The 19,987-nt window shown below is 33.0% G+C and overlaps 1 protein-coding gene across 1 annotated transcript; it reads left to right on the forward strand.

The window, feature by feature from the left end:
• Positions 1–230: 230 nt before the first annotated feature.
• Positions 231–19,511, forward strand: LOC115876080 (Meckel syndrome type 1 protein). Its single transcript, XM_030891770.1, has 7 exons — positions 231–448; positions 684–927; positions 4,871–5,034; positions 9,686–9,911; positions 12,245–12,545; positions 16,358–16,599; positions 19,139–19,511. The coding sequence occupies exons 1-7, from the start codon at positions 369–371 to the stop codon at positions 19,406–19,408; spliced, it is 1,527 nt and encodes a 508-aa protein (XP_030747630.1). The 5' UTR covers positions 231–368; the 3' UTR covers positions 19,409–19,511.
• Positions 19,512–19,987: the final 476 nt, after the last annotated feature.

Raw genomic sequence — 19,987 nt, forward strand, 5'->3', positions numbered from 1 at the left:
TATGAACCAAAGATTAATCACAAATTTTGTGTGAAGGCTTTGTCAACTAATATCTGGTTCACACAGAATGTTTTATTGTATGTTTAATTTCCAATTTGATAAATAAAATCAATATTAATAATATTGGCATTGTTCGACAGTGACAAATCACAGTCTAGTCGTAATAAGAATTAATAATTTCACATTTATGTTAATTTACTAACTAACTTCTATTATTATAATTGATTATTGTGAATCAGATGTTAATGTTTTGCATTTCTGTTGATATCGTATACCTGCCACCAGCAATACAAACATTGAATAAATTTGAAATAGGTATTTGAAATTAGATAAATTTAATAAAATACTGTAAATATAAGTTTCAAAATATGGAGTATGTCGACGAAAACATTCCAAAATCTTCAGGATTTTATCGATGTCCAGATGACATTAAATATTTTAAAGTAAAGTAAGTAGATGTTTTCTGTAAAATTTAATTTGTAGTATAGTGTCCGTGTTAAATTTTGCCAATAAAAATAGTACCACAAAATTCTCAAACAAAAAATAAGTTTTACTAAAATAGTTATTAAAATCCAAATATATTTAAAGAAAATAATTTTAAATTAACAAAAATGTCCTCATTAAATTTAAGAATTTGGTGAATGCGCCAGAATAAGCAGGCAATTTTATTTAATTTGTTTCAGGATAAAAATAATACAACTAACAGAAGATAAAACAAATAACGAAAGAATGATTGAAAAGGAGTTTTCGTGGCAAGAAAAGCAGTTTAGTGAAGCACAAAAGCACTTTTATGGAGATGAAAAGAATTGTTTAACTGAAACTGAAAAAGAATTTCACAAATTAGTTAATGAATTAGATGAATCCAAAGAAAACGATATTTTGTTTTCTTATATAAATTTGGAAGAAGAGATTTATCAGAAATTACAAGTAAATGAAAGGGATCAACTTTCGTTTAGCTGAAATCTGTTATATAAAAAATGACTTTATATATGCGTTCTAGAAGGCGTTAGGAGTACAAATATACAAAAATTTTCCTGCGGAAATGCGTCATTTTCATTTTTCGGACTTTAGTATAGCCGAAATCTGTTACATCAAAACTAGACTTCGGAGTCATAAAGACATTTTTCTAAACATAAAAACACAAAAAAGTGTCTGCGGTAATTTTTATTTTTATTAAAATTATTATTTTTACATGAGAAAATGCTTTGACTTTAGAATAGCCGAAATCAGTTACATGAAAAATGCACTTTATGTTTGTTTTATACGAGCCTTTACGAGCAAAGAAACACAAAAAAATTCCTGCGGAAATGTGTCAGTGTCATTTTGTGCACTTTGTTTTTCATACATTTTTCAGTTTAGTCGGGGTGCTGGGTGGGGTAAAACATCTTTCGGAGGAATAACAATTCTTGTAGAATAGATAATATAGGTTCTTGTAAACTATAAGTACCTCGGAATGTTGCACTTATTCTTGTTTTTTATTAAAGATTTACGTAAATAGGGTTGATTAAAAAGAAAAAATCATTCTATCGTACAGTTTTCTTTTATATTTTAATAATTAAATGTGATTTTGCAGAAATATTAGATTGGTTAGCTTTTGGGTTGCTTTGGTTAGCATTTCTTTGTGGAGGGTGTTAAACTGTGGTTTTTATATTTTAATAATTAACTGTGATTTTGCAAAAGTATTATTAGATTGGTTAGGATTTTGGGTTGCTTTGGTTAGCTTTTCTTTGTGGAGGGTGTTAAGCTGTGGTTTTTATATTTTAATAATTAACTGTGATTTTGTAAAAATATTATTAGATTTATTATTAGATTGGTTAGCATTTTAGACACTTTTAAATTATTTTTTTTTTTTGTTCAAAAGAGTTATATGTTCAGAAAAATATTAAAAATAAAACGCAAAATGTAGTTTTTTATAGCAGATTTCGGTTATTCTAAAGTGCGAAATTTGGAAATTACGCATTTTCGCAGGAAAATTTGTGTTTTACGTGGTTCACAGTAGCTTTTTAAAGGCAAATTTGTTTTTCTAATAACTGATTTCAGCTAAACGAAAGTTGACCCAATAAAAGATACATTTTTAATAAATAAAATATTGAATAAGTATAATAATAAATGTGGATAACTTTAAAATTTTGCCCCATAATGAATATAAAATTAAATCGCTTCACATCATCTGGAACTGGAATATAAATTTCCCACTGGGGATTCAAATGATAGCTCTGCTGTAAAAAATGTCACGTTACCGATATATTTATTTATTTTCTGACATTGTGATTCGTTTTGACACTTTAGTTTTGTATTACGAGATTTTGGTTTAATATGATTTGTGTTGTGAGACTTTAAGTTTAAAAATATTTACTAGCAGACCTTGTATACAAGATACAAGATAGCTTAATAGCCAATGCAAAAAAACTAATTGCAACCTTATTACAATATTTTGAAGGGGGTTGAGTTTTGTTGATGTAAATAATAACTGTACGTTAAATAATTTATTTTTGATTCCTATAAAATATTTTTATATAAAGAAAATATGTAAAAGTGAGCAACGCTGTGCCGGTCAAGCTTAATCACGTGACTAAAAGTTTATTTGGTATGATTAATCTGGATGCCTAAGGCTTAGCCCGATCCTGTCGTGTTAAGCCACACCAAAAATTCCAAACACATGTGCTTTGATTAAGGGTTGATTAAGGTTCGCAAAGCTTCAGCATTTGCCATGAAATAGCGAGCAGTTTGTTATAAAAACATACAAATTATATATCACTGTAATCACAAAACTTCAGTTTATTTCCGTATTGTAACGAAATTTTAAATGGTGTATTTATTTCCGAGAAAATTTAATCCAAACATAAGGAATTTTTTGCTGATGTTTGACCATCAAAATCTTAAAAATAAAGTTGTCTAAAAATGTGCTACAATACGGATCTAGTATACGAGCCCTAACAACTAAATGTTCGGACAAACAAAAATTTATTAAAAACCTTTATTTTCATTAACTGAATTATTTACATTTAGGAAATACATTAAAAATATATTAAAATCTAACATTTCTAATGAGTATTTAAATAGTTTAGTTTCTATAAACATTAAAATAAAGTTTAGGCCAATAAATAAACAAAAATATTGCACAATATCGTGAGAACTAAATGTTCGGACACTTTAAAAAATAACTGTTCTAATATGGCGTTACATCGGCATGAACTTTTGCAACCACTGCAAGTCTGTTTGGCATTGTTTTTATTAATGATTGACATATGCCAGAGAAAAATTTTGCCATAATTCACTTAATATCATCGTCAAATGGGCAACAGTTTCTTGGGGATCGTGACACAATTTTTGTTTTATTTTATGCCATGTACCTATGTTTATGTCTCGATAACATTAAGGCCCGGACTGTGCGAAGGCTATGAGGGGACCTTGATGTTCATGTCCCTAAACCATTTTTTAGTAGTTTTAGCCGTATGGCATGCCCCGCCATCCTGTTGAAATATAAAATTATTGTCCTGGTCTTTACCCGAACAATTGGTTACAAGGACCTTCCCACTTGACACTAGAATATTTTTCAAAATTTTTTGATTTTTTGACGCATCAATTATGCCTTCTACCTACCAAATCATAATGCCTTTAAGAAATTTCACTGTCCTTTTGAGGCAATCTTTATCAAATAGACACTCTAGCGGTGTTCGATTATATTTATTATATCGATATTAAGTTTGCTCATGTGCACATGTAATGCGTGCATTTGCGATTGGAATAATTAGCGTCGGATTGGGAAATAATTAAATATTTTACCTTAATGTCATTTTTGTGGTTTGTGACATCAGAAGTTCCAATCCGACGCTGATAATACTAATAGCAATCTGCAAGTTCAAGGACTACATCTGCACGCATGCATGATCTTTATGAAAGATGGACAGTGGAATTTCCTAAAGACATTATGCTTTTAGAGTTTATGTTCGCAATGGGTCTATGAAGGTATGAGGTGGTAGAAAGGCACAACTAATGTGTCAAAATATATCAGACCTTTACCAGGATGTGAATTTTATATTTCAACAGGATGGCGGGGCATGCCATACGTCTAAAACTACTAAAAAATTATTTCGGGACATGAACATCAAGGTCCCCTCATTGCCTTCGCACAGTCCGGACCTTAATGTTATCGAGACATGTGGCATAAAACAAAACAAAAATAATTGTGCCTCAATCCACGATCCCCAAGAAACCGTTGACCATTTGACGATGATATTCAGTGAATTATGGCAAAATTTTTAGTCTGGAGTATGTCAATCATTAAAAAAAACAATGCCAAACAGGCTTGCAGTTGTTGCAAAAGTTCATGCCGATGTAACGCCATATTAGAACAGTTATTTTTTAAAGTGTCCGAACATTTAGTTGTCACGATATTGTGCAATATTTTTGTTTATTTATTGGCCTAAACTTTATTTTAATGTTTATAGAAACTAAACTATTTAAATACTCATTAGAAATGTTAGATTTTAATATATTTTTAATGTATTTCCTAAGTGTAAATAATTCAGTTAATGAAAATAAAGGTTTTTAATAAATTTTTGTTTGGCCGAACATTTAGTTGTTAGGGCTCGTAATCCTTTATCTTTAATTTCCTTCTTCGTTTGTGTAAAAATACCTAGCCAGTTTTACATAAAACGTTAAATGCCGAACGCTTATTTTGCTACTTTTTCGGACTAGTGAAATGGACTCTTAAATTATAAAATAATTATTTGAATTCATTATAAATCCAGAGGGTATTTGGCTTAAATATTCATGGATATAATTGCAGTTGCAATTTAACAGCTGTGCAGAATTCTCAACTGAATAGAACGCCATTAATAATTAAAAAGCGTTCGTGTATTTTTAGACGACTAACAGAATTAATTATTTAGAAAATGCAATAGAGCGCTTGGAAATGGAACATTGTTTAGATGACAATGAGTATAATTTTCACAAAAGTCTTCAGAAATCGATGGATTTTCCAGTTCTTACAGAAAGAACAGAGACTATGTTATTAATGCTAGATCTAGGGTAAGTATTTATTTATTTATTAGTTTATTATAGGTTATAACGGGTGCGTCTTAAAAGTGGCTCACCCCTATAACTTTTTTATTATTTCAGATAAAAAACCAGATTCGGTATGTCAGTATATGACATAAATTAGGACTGAGTGATGTATTTAATTGTTTTTGGTCACTTCTTGTTTCACTGGAAATGACTACAACTTTTGATTTTTAAATGAGACCCTCGGTATTTTTTACTATATTCGATAAAAAATGACACTCTGAATAGAATGACTATTATATGACAACTTTTGACATTTTCGCATATGGTTTATTTGAAATTGCAACATGCGGTTCATAACGACAATTTGACTCGAAATTCCAAGTGTGTGGTACCAAATTATTCATAAAAAAATGCTTGAGCTGATGTGAGCCACCCTTGTTCCATTTGAAAAAATTGAGATCTCATTAAAAATACAATTTAGGCATCTTTTAAGCGGCCACCAGGACAAGACATGAAAAACATTAAAAGATCAAATTTATTATACAAGGCTCCTTGATCTTCCCCTAGGAGATGCAAGACCTTGTCGTTGGTGGGGAAGCTCCTGGTCAGGTGCTGGGGGGAATCCCCTCTAGCACTTGGCTTGGTCTAAGAAGCATCTCACTCCTCGTCTTGTCCCTGACTGTAATGTCGTGGCCAGGGAATTGCACCAAGACATATAACGATACCGGGCGGGGCTACGGACAGCCTCAACCTTGGGGCACCGGGGGGCACCCCATTGTATTTTACCCCTTACTTCTACATGCGGGGCTCTGTAGAAGTGGACCGACTGTCCCTAGCGACTCATAGGAACACTATGAGATCTGATAATAATAGTAATAAAAACATCACCGGTGAAGCTGTGGGGAAACCCCCTAGCGACACTGGGAACAGTAACAATGACAGTTCCAAGGAGCCAAACCCAAAGAGAACTACAGGAGAGGTGGCTGACACTTGCGTGAGACCATCCTCTGCAAGTGGCATACAAGCTAGCACCTCCTCCAAGGGTCGGGAGCCTACCTCCTACCTCTAAAGCCAACAGGCGACACAAGCTACCGTTTCGTCTACCCGGCCTGGGTCGTAGCTCCTCGACTGTGAGGGACACGGGTCTCCGTAGGAAGTCCTGGGACTGTATGATGAGTTATAACTCAAGAAAGGGGGACACAATAGATCTCTAAGGTCGTAGAGATTAACCCCCCTCCCACTTATTCTAATTCTAATTCTAAGGCTCCTTGATTAAAAATTAGTTTTTTAACACAGTCAATGAATTCAAGATTGAAATTTAAAATACGATTTTTTTAAGCAAAAATGTCAAAAGTTGACATATGATATGGCACTCATTGACATGTCACTATTCAGAGTGTCATTTTTTTATCGAATAAAGTAAAAAAATACCGAGGGTACATATTAAAAATTAAATGGTGTAGTCAAGGCACTCTAGATTGAAATTTAAAATACGATTTTTTTAAGCGAAAATGTCAAAAATTGACATATGATATGTTGCTCTATACAGAGTGTCATTTTCTATCGAATAAAGTAAAAATATACGGCGGATGGATTTAAAAATCAAAAGTTGTAGTCATTTCCTGTTAGGTTGTTTTTTTTTCTTGTTTATTAGTATTTTATTAGCTACTAAGCTACTTATTATCTTATTATATTAATATTAAAAAAAATAAAGGTCGTTGATAAGAATTATACGGACGGAGCTAAAACCGGCTTTAAGCTGAAAAAAAATTAAAAATATCTAATAAATTAAAAAGTTATACGGATTCTATAAGTACAGAATATAATTTTGAACAGTCCAGATATTGGCTCCCCTAGGTTTATTAAAATTTGCGTTTGTCGAATACACCTGACAAATTTGAACAATTTTGGATAAAAACTGCATCTATTTTAAAATTAAAATTGAAGAGGTAACCATGCAAAACCAGATAAAAAATTGTCAACATACCTTAATCAACCTATGATTTTGTCAATTTTTTGTGCTGTTTACGCTTAGTGTTTACGCAACTAAAATAGTACCTACAGTTGAGTAGAAAATCATAGGTTGACAACTTATGGTATGTTGGCATTTCCCTGGTTTTGCATTGTTATCTGTTTAGTTTTTTAAAAATATATATTTTCTTATACCGGGTGCGTCTCATAACTTTTTTATTTTTTCAGATAAATAAACCAAATTTGGTATGTTAGTATATGACATAAATTAGGATTGATTGACGTATTCAATTGTTTTTGATCACTTCCTGTTTCACCGGAAATGACTACAACTTTTGATTTTTAAATAGCACCCTCAGTATTTTTTTTACTTTATTCGATAGAAAATGACATTCTGAGTAGAATGACATATCCCCCATATCGCAACTTTTAATATTCTCGCTTAATAAAAAATCGTATTTTAAAATTCAATCTAGAGAAATATAGATTAGAAAAAAAATAGATTTGATCGTCTAATGTCCCCCCTCCCAACAGCTACGAAATTGAATTTTGTTTTTATCAAACGAATCGGCTAATTATTTCACCTTTTCGATAATTAACAGCTTGCAGAGAAGAACATTTATGAAACTAAAGATTCTACACACAGATTTGTCCTAACCCTCTTACTTCCTGAAATACCTGGCAAATTTAAAAATTTTGCATTTTTCGACACCTCATATTTCGGTTATCCTATAACTTATCGAAAAGGTGACATCTGAGTTCAGGGTTTTTCACGTCGCGCGTCGCTGAGATCTATCATTTTCGAAATATGATTCATACCTACTTATGTTTTTTTTTTAAATGGGACACTTCACACCAGGGTTGGAAAAAATCATGATTTTTTTAAAAAAATCAAAAAAATCTGATTTTTTTAATTTAAATCAGATTTTTTTGATTTTAATTCAAAACAATATTTAAATCGGATTTCCAAATGATTAGGACTTATTTCCAATTAATCCTATCCTAAATGGCTAAATCTTTATAACTCTGGGCGATACCGATAACATTAACAATTTTACGGCGCGTGTCATTTTTCCACATCGGTCACCAATATATTCCGCAAAAAAAGTCGCTCCCTCCAGATCAAAAGGATTTTTTTTCAAACGTCTCAAAAGAATTAATTTTTGTCATTTTAACAGCTAGGCATAAAAGTAAAGCACTGTTACGCCTAAGCACAAAAGTGCAAAAATATATTATTAAACTGATACTGGGTGTCAAATTCAACGAGTGTACAAATCGTTTCTCGATTACTGTTTGTATTAGTTGCAATGTTTGAAATTGATTAAAAAATTATTTATAATGTTTTAAAAAAATTGTGTTTTATTCGAAGTAAAAATGTATTTTTTGTGCCTCCTTGTAACGTAAATAGCTTTACGACGGTCCTCAAAATGTATAGCATCGTCAAAAAAAGTATAATTTCTACTCTTAATAAAACAACTCTTGTTCGGAATTAGTCTTAAGTCGAGAATGAAATTAGTATTATCCTTGTATTATCTAATGTCAAAGTGTAAAGTACTTACTGCAAATCAAAATATCGGTAAGAATTTGGAAACATACCAACGTTTCAAAAAAAATATATAAAACAACATATTTTCTGATAACGATTATAGATTTTCGGGAATGAAGATATAGTCTTTATATCAGAAGAACCTAGTTCTGCACCAGTCTGCGAATGATATGTATTCGAACGGCGAATTTTTGTCACATACATAAATTTTAAAATAAATCCCTGCGTTTAGCGGGATCTTATGGATTCACACGAAATTACTTCAAAAATCGGTTCAACATTTCAATTGATGAATAGGTATTTTTATACAGTTCTATAAAATTTACAATTATTTTTCGCTTTATTATCTGGTATAGAAATAGTTTTTATATTTTTCTAAGATAGATTTTTATAACTTTTACAGTTATTTTTTGATTTATTATAAAGTTTCAATAAAATTCATTTTTTGATTTAAATCACATGATTAAAATTAAAAAAATCACTTGATTTAAATCACTTGATTTAAATCACGATTTAAATCATGATTTAAATCATTTGATTTAAATCATGCCAACCCTGCTTCACACACAATGGGACAAATTTCAAATATTCAAACCCTTATAACTTTTGTCAGGGGTGTGTGCAAAATTCGAAAATAACTGTGCAAAATTAGCCAATTCGTTTGATATAAACAAAATTCAATTTCGTAGCTGATGGGGGGAAAATTGCAAATTTTCAAACCCTTATAACTTTAATCAGGATGGTGTGCAAAATTCAAAAAGAAATGTGCAAAATTATCCGATTCGTTTGATATAAACAAAATTCAATTTAGTCATAGATGGGGGGAGAGGGTTCAAATTTTTAACCTTTTATAACTTTCGTCACGAGGGTGTGCAAAATTTAAAAATAGGTGTGCAAAATTGTGCAAAATTAGCCGAATCGATGTACATAAAAATAAATCAATTTCGTAATAGATAGGGGGGAACGGTCAAGTTTGCCCCTCGTTTAAAAAACGGCCCTAGTTTCTCTTAGGTAACTGTGGTCATTTATGGTGTGCAAAATTGTGCAAAATAATGGTATATCTGTTTTTGAATTTTCTCTAGAACGGGGGGCAAACTCTTAACCGACCCCCGTATGTACCTGTTTTTTGGGGGGAGGCTGACCTTGTTATATTTTTAGCAATTACTCCGAAAATACAGGACTAAAAAACGAGAAAATCTTGTGCTCGATTAAATACAATCCCGACACGAAACTTTTAACGGTTTTTCCCGATTTTACAACTACCCAACCGTACTTTCTCAGGACCGACGTTAGAGATGATCGAAATTTTTGTTATTTCATCGAGCACAGTTCCAAACCGATTCCGGAATCGATAGAAGTTAATGAGAAAACTTTAATTAAAAAAGTAAGTATAACTTTTTACTTATTTTTTTATAGAAAGAGGAGTTAATGGTACTGATCCTAGTGTCACAAGGCGAGATACGATGTCTTTTTTAATTAAAATACACACTCAGATGTAAAAAAACGCAAAGGCAATTTTTTTGTCAAATTTAAAGTATAGCATTTTTTTACGAATAATATTTATGATACCACACACTTGGTATTTCGAGTCAAATTTTCGTTACGAACCGCAAGTTATAATTTCAAATAAAGCATATGCGAAAATGTCAAAACTTGACATATGGCATGTCATTTTATTCAGAGTGTTATTTTCTCTCGAATAAAGTAAAAAAATACCGAGGGTGCCATTTAAAAATCAAAAGTTGTAGTCATTTCCGGTGAAACAGGAAGTGACCGAAAACAATTGAATACGTCAATCAATCCTAATTTATGTCATATACTAACATACCAAATCTCGATTTTTTAACTAAAAAGATAAAAAAGTTATATGGGTGAGCCACTTTTGAGACGCACCCGGTATACAGTTTGCTTAAATAATCCTAAAAATAGTGGCTAAAAATAAAAAAAATACAACAGTTTAAATTTGACGAAATATTTTTCCGGCGTTTTTTTGCATCTGAGTGAACATTATATTGTTATAGAAGACAGAAACATTATATTTTTATAGTAACAGTTTGTCTTTTATAATAAATAACGTATGATAAAAAAAACGGCGTCAAAGACGGCTAGGGAATGACAACCGATGATAATTTTGCCAGGTCAATCTCTAGACGTCATTTAGACATATTTTTTAACTTTTTGAGTTAGTTTGTCATCATGGCACTTCGCCAACATAAAAAAGCAACAACTTTTTGTAAAACTTTGTAAAAAATGTCATATGTGTTGTTTGTATAAGGTATATTATTTTTACAGGAAAATTTATTAGTAAGAGAGGGCGGGCAAAAAATGGTGCCCAGGGTACCTAAAGGCGACCCTGACAATAGTGTAGTAATTTTTTCTAAATAAGTTTTGTTCGTAATGCTTTTTTTTCTGGTGGAAAGCATCTATAATTTCTGACCATTTATTCTTCTGCAGGGGAATATTTCATTTAGTAAATAAAGTCAGTGTAATATTTGCTTTTCTTCAGGTTTTTGTCAAAAGATGTAAATATACAGGGTGGTCCGAACTGTATTCCGGAAACTTCGGCAGCATATTCTGCAGATAAAAATAAGTGAAAAAGTTCGTATTGTATATCCTAAAACGGCTTAGTTTCGGAGATACAGGGTGTAGTAGTTTCTTTTTTATTTCGATTTTTTCTAAATAATTTATGAAGTAACATATATATATAATAATAAGTATGTAGTAAGTCTGGAAGTTTTTTGACAATGGAAATTTGATTTTGATGTCAATATGACTCCTACTAGTAGAGGGCGCCACCTACATGTGTTTTAACTGTTTCGAAGCATAATAACTTTTTGTCCGTACCTGTATAAACTACCGGGCGAAAAAATATACATCTCTGTGACTTTCTACGTAAAAAATATCTCTGTAAAAATCGCTACAGGCAACCGTTCTTAAGATATTTACAATGGAAATAATCAATACATGTCATTATTGACGAAAAATAAAGACGTTGAGAAGATAGTTATTTCCATAGGTTATTCCACTGAAATAATAAATTTGGGAAATTTTTATTTTATTAAATTAATTATAATTTTTTTGCAAAAAAATGATCATAAAACAGTTCCTGTTGAACTTTTGGCACAAAAACATTTCAAATTTATTATTTCAGTCTAATAACTATTTAGTCATCATGTTTAATTTATGTCAATGATAACAGGTATTGATAATTTCGATTCCAAATATCTAGAAAACCAATACTCGTAGCGATTTTTACCAAGAGACCTTTTTCACGTAAAAAACATCCTAAATGTATATTTTTTACTCAGCAATTTTATACAGGTACGGACGAAAAGTTCTCACTCTTCAAACCAGTTAAAAATATGTAGGTGGCGCCCTCTACTAGTAGGAGTCATATTAACATCAAATTCAAATTTCTCATGTCAAAAAACTACCAGACACAAATTTTCATCCAAATATTGACGTTAATTCAGAAATTATTTGGAAAAAATCGAAATAAAAATGAAACTTCTACACCCTGTATCTCCGAAACTAAGCATTTTAGGACATACACTTATACGAACTTTTTTACTTATTTTTATCTGCAGAATATGCTGCCGAAGTTTCCGGAAATCAGTTCGGACCACCCTTTATATCTATTTAAATGATTTTTCGCAGTATGATTAGCGAGATAGAACTCTAACGAGGTTTTTTAATTTATGGATTTTTTTTTCGCAGATAAATGACTACAGAAAATTTACCACCAGCCATATTCTAAGGAAGCCCTTCGAACTTCCGCCCAAAAATAAATTGTTCGTGTTTGTTTTCCTCGAAATAGTATCGGGAAAAAAATTCGAGTATCCCAATGTTTACGTCCAGTATTTTATCGATTTGCCGGACCGCTGGTTCTGTCCAAATCCCGAACTTTTGAGGGGCCGGACGCAAATTTGCAAAGCAATTAATCAGGACGGATTGCTACATTTCGGCCATTGCGTAGAACTTACTTTGGAGTACAATTTTTTAAGCGTATCAGGAACAGGTAAATAGACAATAAAATAGCCAACTAACGTATAATTAAAAGAAACGGATTTGATATTTAGTAGAGATGAGCAAAACTGCGATTCTCCAATCGCAATTGAAACTGCGATTGCGATTTTAATATTTAAAAATTGTAGTAGGCATTCAATTCAGAGTGTCATTTTCTATCGAATAAAGGAAAAAAATACCAAGGGTGCATTTAAAAATCAAAAGTTGTAGTAATTTCCGGTGAAACGGGAAGTGGTCGAAACGAATGGTCGAAACGAATCAATCAATCCTAATTTATGTCGTATGCTTACATGTAGAATGTAGAATGTTTAGGAGGGGAGTTAATCACCGCGACCTTATAGATCTATTGTGTGTTCCCCTTTCTTGAGTTATAACGAGTCATACAGTCTCAGGGCTTTAACAAAAGCAGCAAGTATCTGAGTATCGGCTCCACAGAGGCCAATTCTCCATCCTCGACATCAGCCGTACCAAAGTTCAGGGCACGAATGGTCGTCTCGGCGTACTCAGTGATAAGGTGTTCTGGTGTTTCCCCATTTTCCCCACAGAATCTACATTCGCCGTTGTTTCTCAGCTTCAGCCTACTGAGGTGTTCGTTGAGGAGACAGTGTTCTGTTAGAAACCCCGTGACAATCCGAAGATTGTTTTTACTTATAAATCAAGGAAAACCTTTGATTTTTCTCGGTCGTAAGTTCTGAGGAACTTTTTCGTGTGTCTTAGACCGTTGGAGGACACCCATTCCAAGTTACGGATGGAGTCTTCCAGATTCTTCAGTTCCGCTTTCAGTTGGTTCCCGTTTGGAAAACAGAACGGTTCTGGTTCAGTTAGTGGAGTGTTCGCTCCTTTCCTAGCTAGATCATTTGCTTTTTCATTGCCTTCTATCCCTTGGTGAGCAGGCACCCAGAGTAGGAGGACTTTATTTTCTTTGTCTAATTTGTTGAGCTTCATTAGGCATTCTTTGACCAACTTCGAATTGATGGTTACTGAGTTGATCGCGTTAAGTGCCGCTTGACTATCGGATAGGATGGCAATTTCCTGTTTTCGATAGTTCCTATCTAAGATAAATTGTACGCATCTTTCGATAGAGTAAATTTGTGCCTGAAGGATACTGGGGTAGGTGCCCATTGGTTCGGAGTATTTAGTTTTCGGCCCAAATACGTCTATCCCTGTCCCTGTTTTGGTTTTGGAAGTATCAGTATACCAACGTTATGGTATGGTCTTTTATATGCTGAGTAAGCGTTTCTTTCTTCCATCCTTTTTATTACTCAATACCACAGTGAGCTGTTTCTCAAAGTTGTAAATTCTTGGTATGTCATTCACTGGGAATTGGAGAAATGGAATTTTCTTTTTGAGGGTGTTCCAAGTTCCAAGCCCCTGACCTGAAAATTCTCCCAGTACTGTTTCCGTCAATGACGGAAGTCGCAGTTTTCGCGATTGCGATTTTAAAATCGCTGCGATTGAATCGCAGTTTGCGATTTGTTGCTCATCTCTAGTATACCGGGTGCGTCTCAAAAGTGGCCCACTCCTATAACTCTTTTATTTTACCAGATAAAAAAACGAGATTTGGTATGTTAGTATATGCGTTTCGGCCTCTTCCTGTTTGACCGGAAATGGAAAAAATTCCTCAGAGGAGGAGAACATCTGTTGTCAGAGGAGGATGGGAAATACCATGTCCCCCTTACAACTTGTATGATGGTTTATAGACTGTATGATGAGTTATAACTCAAGGAAGGGGGGCACGATAGAGATCTGTAATGTCGCAGTGATTAACCCTCCTTCCACTCATTCTACATTCTACTAGTGATGGGATTACTCGAGTGAAAAATACTCGGTATGTCTCGAGTCATATCCTCGGTATGTCTCGAGTATTTTTGTCGATCCTCGAGGTTTCAATAGTAAGGAATTTCCTAGAATTACTTTGTTTCATTTGGCCTGAAGTTGTGCTGAAAGGTTGCCAGATTAGTCTCAAAGTCGGAGTTAAAGAAACAAAATCAGCACAATTTAAAGCAAAACCTATGAAACTTTTATTTCCTACATGAAATTATACACGAAAATATTAAAAATTATTAAAAAAGTGTTTAAAATAATTATTTTTTTTTTATGACAACATTATTCAAGTCATTCAAGTTGAATGTTTTCTTCTTTAGATAAAATGGCATTCTAGATTTGAATACGATTGAGTTTCCTAATTATATTAAATTTAATTCTTCTGTTGATTTCTGGTAGTAGAGATCCCGAGCTGAGTATTAGTTGTCCCAAATATAAACTTAATAATAAACTTTATTAACTTTTAGATTAGTACATAAAATAACAGCCGTTTCTTTAATAAAGGCACCTAAGACAATGTCTTGTGTTGTGCCTTGTTTTGAGAGTTACTTTCTTATTAAAAGTTAACTACACGCAGAAAGAAAAAGTATACAAGCTATAATTCTAAAGGTTGATAATAATGGTTTGTCCTAGACCAACATGGAGTGCATTATCACATAATTGACAACTATATAAGATTTAATGTTCTTTTTGAAAATACGGCTAGAATATCTCCTGTATAACAAAGGTAAACTGTTATATAATTTTATTCCATTATAAGATATACTTTTTTGGCAGACTGATTTACTAACACGATCTATAGGAGTCATCTGTACAGCTTGACTTCTGGTATTGTGTGAGTGGTGCGCATGATACAAATTGTTCTTCGAATGTATTAACATTAATATAGATTTAATATATAGACCTCTTACATTCAGGATACAATTTGTTGTATAGATATCTCTTACACTTATTCTACTTTTAATCTTGAATATGACGCGTATGATAAAATTCTGACAAATTTGTAACTTTTTTAGTGTGGTTTCATACGCCGAACCCCAAACAGATATGCCGTAACTAAGAATTGATTCGGCTAAGCTGCTATAAACGATAAGAAGTAGTTTTTGAGCTAGTACATTGCGCAATTGATAAAATCTGTATATAAGCTTTCTGATTCTTTTAGCCAGATAATCTATATGGAAAGTCCATTTTAAGTAGTGATCGATGAATACACCCAGGTATTTCACAACATTAGTTTGGATTACTTCGTCATTAAAACCTTTAATATACATGGGACCCAATTGTCTACTTTGCCCTGCAACAGTCGGTGAGAAAGCCGTATATTTAGTTTTTGAGACATTTAAACTCAGTCTATTAGCATCCAGCCATTCTTTCACGTCTTGCAGTGAGGCTTGAGCTTTGTTCCACGTCCTTTCCCATGAAAAATCTTCACAAAACAAAATCGTATCATCCGCATAAGAAATAATTTTACATTCATTATAGTTTAATAAATCATTGATAAATATAAGAAATAAGGTAGGTCCCAGTATAGTTTCCTGTGGAATCCCAGTTTTTATAATTTTGGTGTTGCTGAGTATCCCGTTTGGGATAATATGTATATTGTACAAAAATGTACAAAAATATAAGTATTCTTCTACTATTTCCAATTTTGTGCATGTTATTTATTAGAATGTCGTTTCTGTCTACTAGTTTGTTATTTTGCCAAATTCATGTTGAGACTTACTTTACGCACGCTAGTTATAACAGCTCATAAATATTCAAATTTCTTAAATTTATTGCCAACCAATCTAGCAAAAGCTCATTTCAATCAGTGCTAATCGGAACTTAGTAACCAACGATGCAGAAAATGCACATTTTAAGAGTTCTTCTATAAACTCAAATATTTAAAACGTGTCATTAATCTTTCTGGCAACGTTTTAACCATCTATAACCATGTCAGACTTTATCTTAAACTAAATCCCCTATGACCGTTACTTGCAGAATTCATAAAACCGCCCTACATATATTTCGAAGTTATTTCGAAGGATTGGTGGGATCGATACCGAACAGAAGGCCTCACTTACAGAAATTTACCCATATGCACGTCTGGTACATTCGGCTACAATTTGAATTGCTTCCGATTCACATCCAGAGATCCGGGCGGCGAGATGCGACGCTATTTTCTAGGCGACTGTCAGAATTACGATGACGTGACGTGGATTGGCTTGCCGACCGATTATAACGTAAGTAACTAAATTATCTTTGAATAAAAAGAGTAGAGAAGGAGCATATCAAAAACCTTGAAGGTGAAGCGCGATGGGGACTTTATATTTCGGTTTATCAGTGGGCCATTCTAATTTTACTCAAAACATATCAAAATATCATGTAGGTTAGACTCATATCATTTGTGGTTTTATTTTACATTGTCAATAAATGTAAGTAATTAATTATTAAAATGTTTATCATTATCATTTCCAGCTTATTAAAACATTTCAAATTATGGTGTAGCCTCCCTCACATATTTAGATAACCTTTTTGTATTCTTTTCATTGTTGTCTCTTGTTAGCAATGCGGGCTCAAGTTATCCCTGCTAATTTCCTAATATCATGGTTCCATCTCAAGTTTGGTCTTCCTCGTGGGTACCATGCTGTAATTCTTGTTATCCATCTGTTGTCCGTCCTTCTTGCCAAGTGTCATGCCCATTGCCACTTGAAGAATTTGACTCTGTGGATGACATATATTACCTGAGTCTTTTGTCGTATTCACTCTATTCTTTTACAGTCTTTCTTAGTTATTCCGGCATATTTCGTTCCATTGAGCGTTGTGCGACCTGCAGTTTCCTTATAATATCCGTTTTAAGTGTCCAGGTTTCGGATGCATACGTCATGACTGATAGTACACATTGGTCGAATGTTTTCTTCTTTAGATAAAGTGGCATTGTAGACTTGAATATGATTGAGTTTCTTCCATAAGTACTCCATGCTAACTTAATTCTTCTGTAGAGTTCTGGTAGTAGAGATCCCGAGCTGTGTATTCCTCCTCCTCCTTCCTATTACTCTATAAGAGTATGGTGACATTATGATATCGCATTTATTGTGTCTCTCCATGTTGTTCTGTCTTGCGCAGCTGTACTGGTCTCGTGCAGACTATGACCTATTATCGTCTTTATTTGGACCACCCAACGGTTTGGAGATCTCCCTCTAGGACGTTTCCCGTTCACTTTTCCCTCCACAATTAGTTTTTCTAGGCCATTGGTGTTCCTAGATATGTGGCCAAAGTATCTTAAGTATGATTAATTTATTGATATCGACAGTCTAGATTCGATATTCAGTTGTTCGAGTATTGAAATGTTTGTACGGTGAGATGTGTACGGTATTCGCAGCATCCGTCTATAACACCACATTTCAAAAGCAAAAGCTGTGTATTAGTTGTCCCAAATTCTTCATTCTTCTACTGTTTCTACTGTTGTATTATTTATTAGAATATATTTTCTGTCTACTAGTTCGTTGTACATTACTTTAGTTTTTGCTAAATTCATTTTGAGACCTACTTTATTGCTGGCTGTATTTAGTTCGTTAATTTGTGTTTGTAGTTCTTCGAGACTATTGGCAATTAGGACTATGTCATCAGTGAATCTTACATGGTTAAGATATTCTCCATCTATTTTTAATTCTTTGTTGGTCCAGTCCAGTTGACGGAAGATTTCTTCTAGTGTTGCTGTAAACAGCTTTGGGGATATCGCATCTCCCTGTCGTACGCCTTTGCCAGTTGGGAACTCCGGGGTTGTTTTATTTATATTATTACTCTTGCTTTGGCTTCTTTGTATACATTGGCGAGAGTTTCTATATACCGGATGCGTCTCAAAAGTGGCTCACCCCTATAATTTTTTTATTTTTTTCAGATAAAAAACAAGATTTAGTATGTTAGTATATGACATAAATTAGGATTGATTGACGTATTCAATTCTTTTCTGTCGCTTCCTGTTTCACCGGAAATGACTATAACTTTTGATTTTTAAATGGCACCCTGGGTATTTTTTTTACTTTATTCGATAAATGACACTCTGAATATAATGACACATCATATGTCAACTTTTGGCATTTTCGCTTAAAAAAATCGTATTTCAATCTAGAATGTCATTGGCTGTGTTAAAAACACTAATTTTTAATCAAGGAGCCTTGGAAAAATATATTTGATCGTTTTAAGTTTTTAGTGTCTTGTTCGGGTCGGTTAAAAGATGCCCAAATCGAATTAATAATCATATTTCATTTTTTTTTCAAATGGAACGAGGGTGGCTCATTAGCATATTTAGAAAAAGCATTTTTTTACGAATAATTTGGTACCACACACTTGGTATTTCGAGTCAAATTGTCGTTAAGAACCGCATGTTACAATTTTAAATAAACAATATGCGAAAATGTCAAAAGTTGACATATGATATATCATTCTATTCAGAGTATCATTTTCTATCGAAGAAAGTAAAAAAAAAAAAAATACCGAGGGTGCCATTTAAAAATCAAAAGTTTTAGTAATTTCCGGTGAAACAGGAAGGGTCCGAAAACAACTGAATACGTTAATCAATCCTAATTTATGTCATATACATGACATATGTAAAATACCAAATCTCGTTTTTTTTATCTCAAAATATAAAAAAATTACGGGGTGAGCCACTTTGAGACCCGGTATATTAGGTATTTTTTGATAGGTAAAATCAACATTTTCAATAGTTTCTAGTAATTTTTCTAGAGATCTTATTCTAATAAGTAAATTTACGAATTTTAGGAAAAAGTGTTAAATAAATACGGTACAGAGACTATCGGTACCGGACAACTGGACATCCGTCTTAACCTGGTGCACCAGTCGCAAGCCTTCTTGGAGGAGGACCGCCTCGACGCGGACAAGTTGCACCATCATCGAAGAAAAATGATTTCCGAGAAACTAGAATCGTCGGCTTTGATTAAAAGCGTCGAACAGGTCATACGAGAATTCAAAAAGGCAAAGAAACACTTATTGGAAGTAAGAGAAAACGTCGCTCATCATTCCCGTTCCTAATTGATCGTTTGATCATAAAAATGTCATTCTGATTTTTATTGACAATTAATTATGTGGATCTGAACGATGAACGATTAATTAAATATATACATTTTAAGTAATATTCAACTTGTTTTCTTGTTGATTTCCCATTAATATTAGATGGTTAGCACGTCGTTGGTTAGCACTAATAAATTTGACGTATTATATTTACCCAGTGAGCAATATTTTGTCACATTTAAGGAACAGCTACGTATCTGCGTTTTATTCATGCGACCAATTGCACACACATGTTTCGAAACTGTTTCTTTTATGTGCTCAGTATACGTCTGAAATGAAGCACGAGGACACAACGCATTTTAGGCAAAAATTCGGAATTATGTCAATGCATGTGTGAATTAATTCACAAATAAGGCACTTATCACTCTTTTTAATACTATTTATTAGCCGACCATACCAACAAGTATGGTAAGCTATTAAGATCGGCAAAAAAAAAGTTTTTTTAATTTCAGTCAAAATCAGTTATTTGGGTCATAAATGACCTAAATACAAAATATTTTCATGGTGTCTGTCTGTCCGTCTGTCCGTCTGTAACACGAT

The sequence above is a fragment of the Sitophilus oryzae genome, unplaced genomic scaffold (genome assembly GCF_002938485.1).
Source record: "Sitophilus oryzae breed Bouriz unplaced genomic scaffold, Soryzae_2.0 scaffold_1396_pilon_pilon, whole genome shotgun sequence".
NCBI lineage: Eukaryota > Metazoa > Arthropoda > Insecta > Coleoptera > Curculionidae > Sitophilus > Sitophilus oryzae.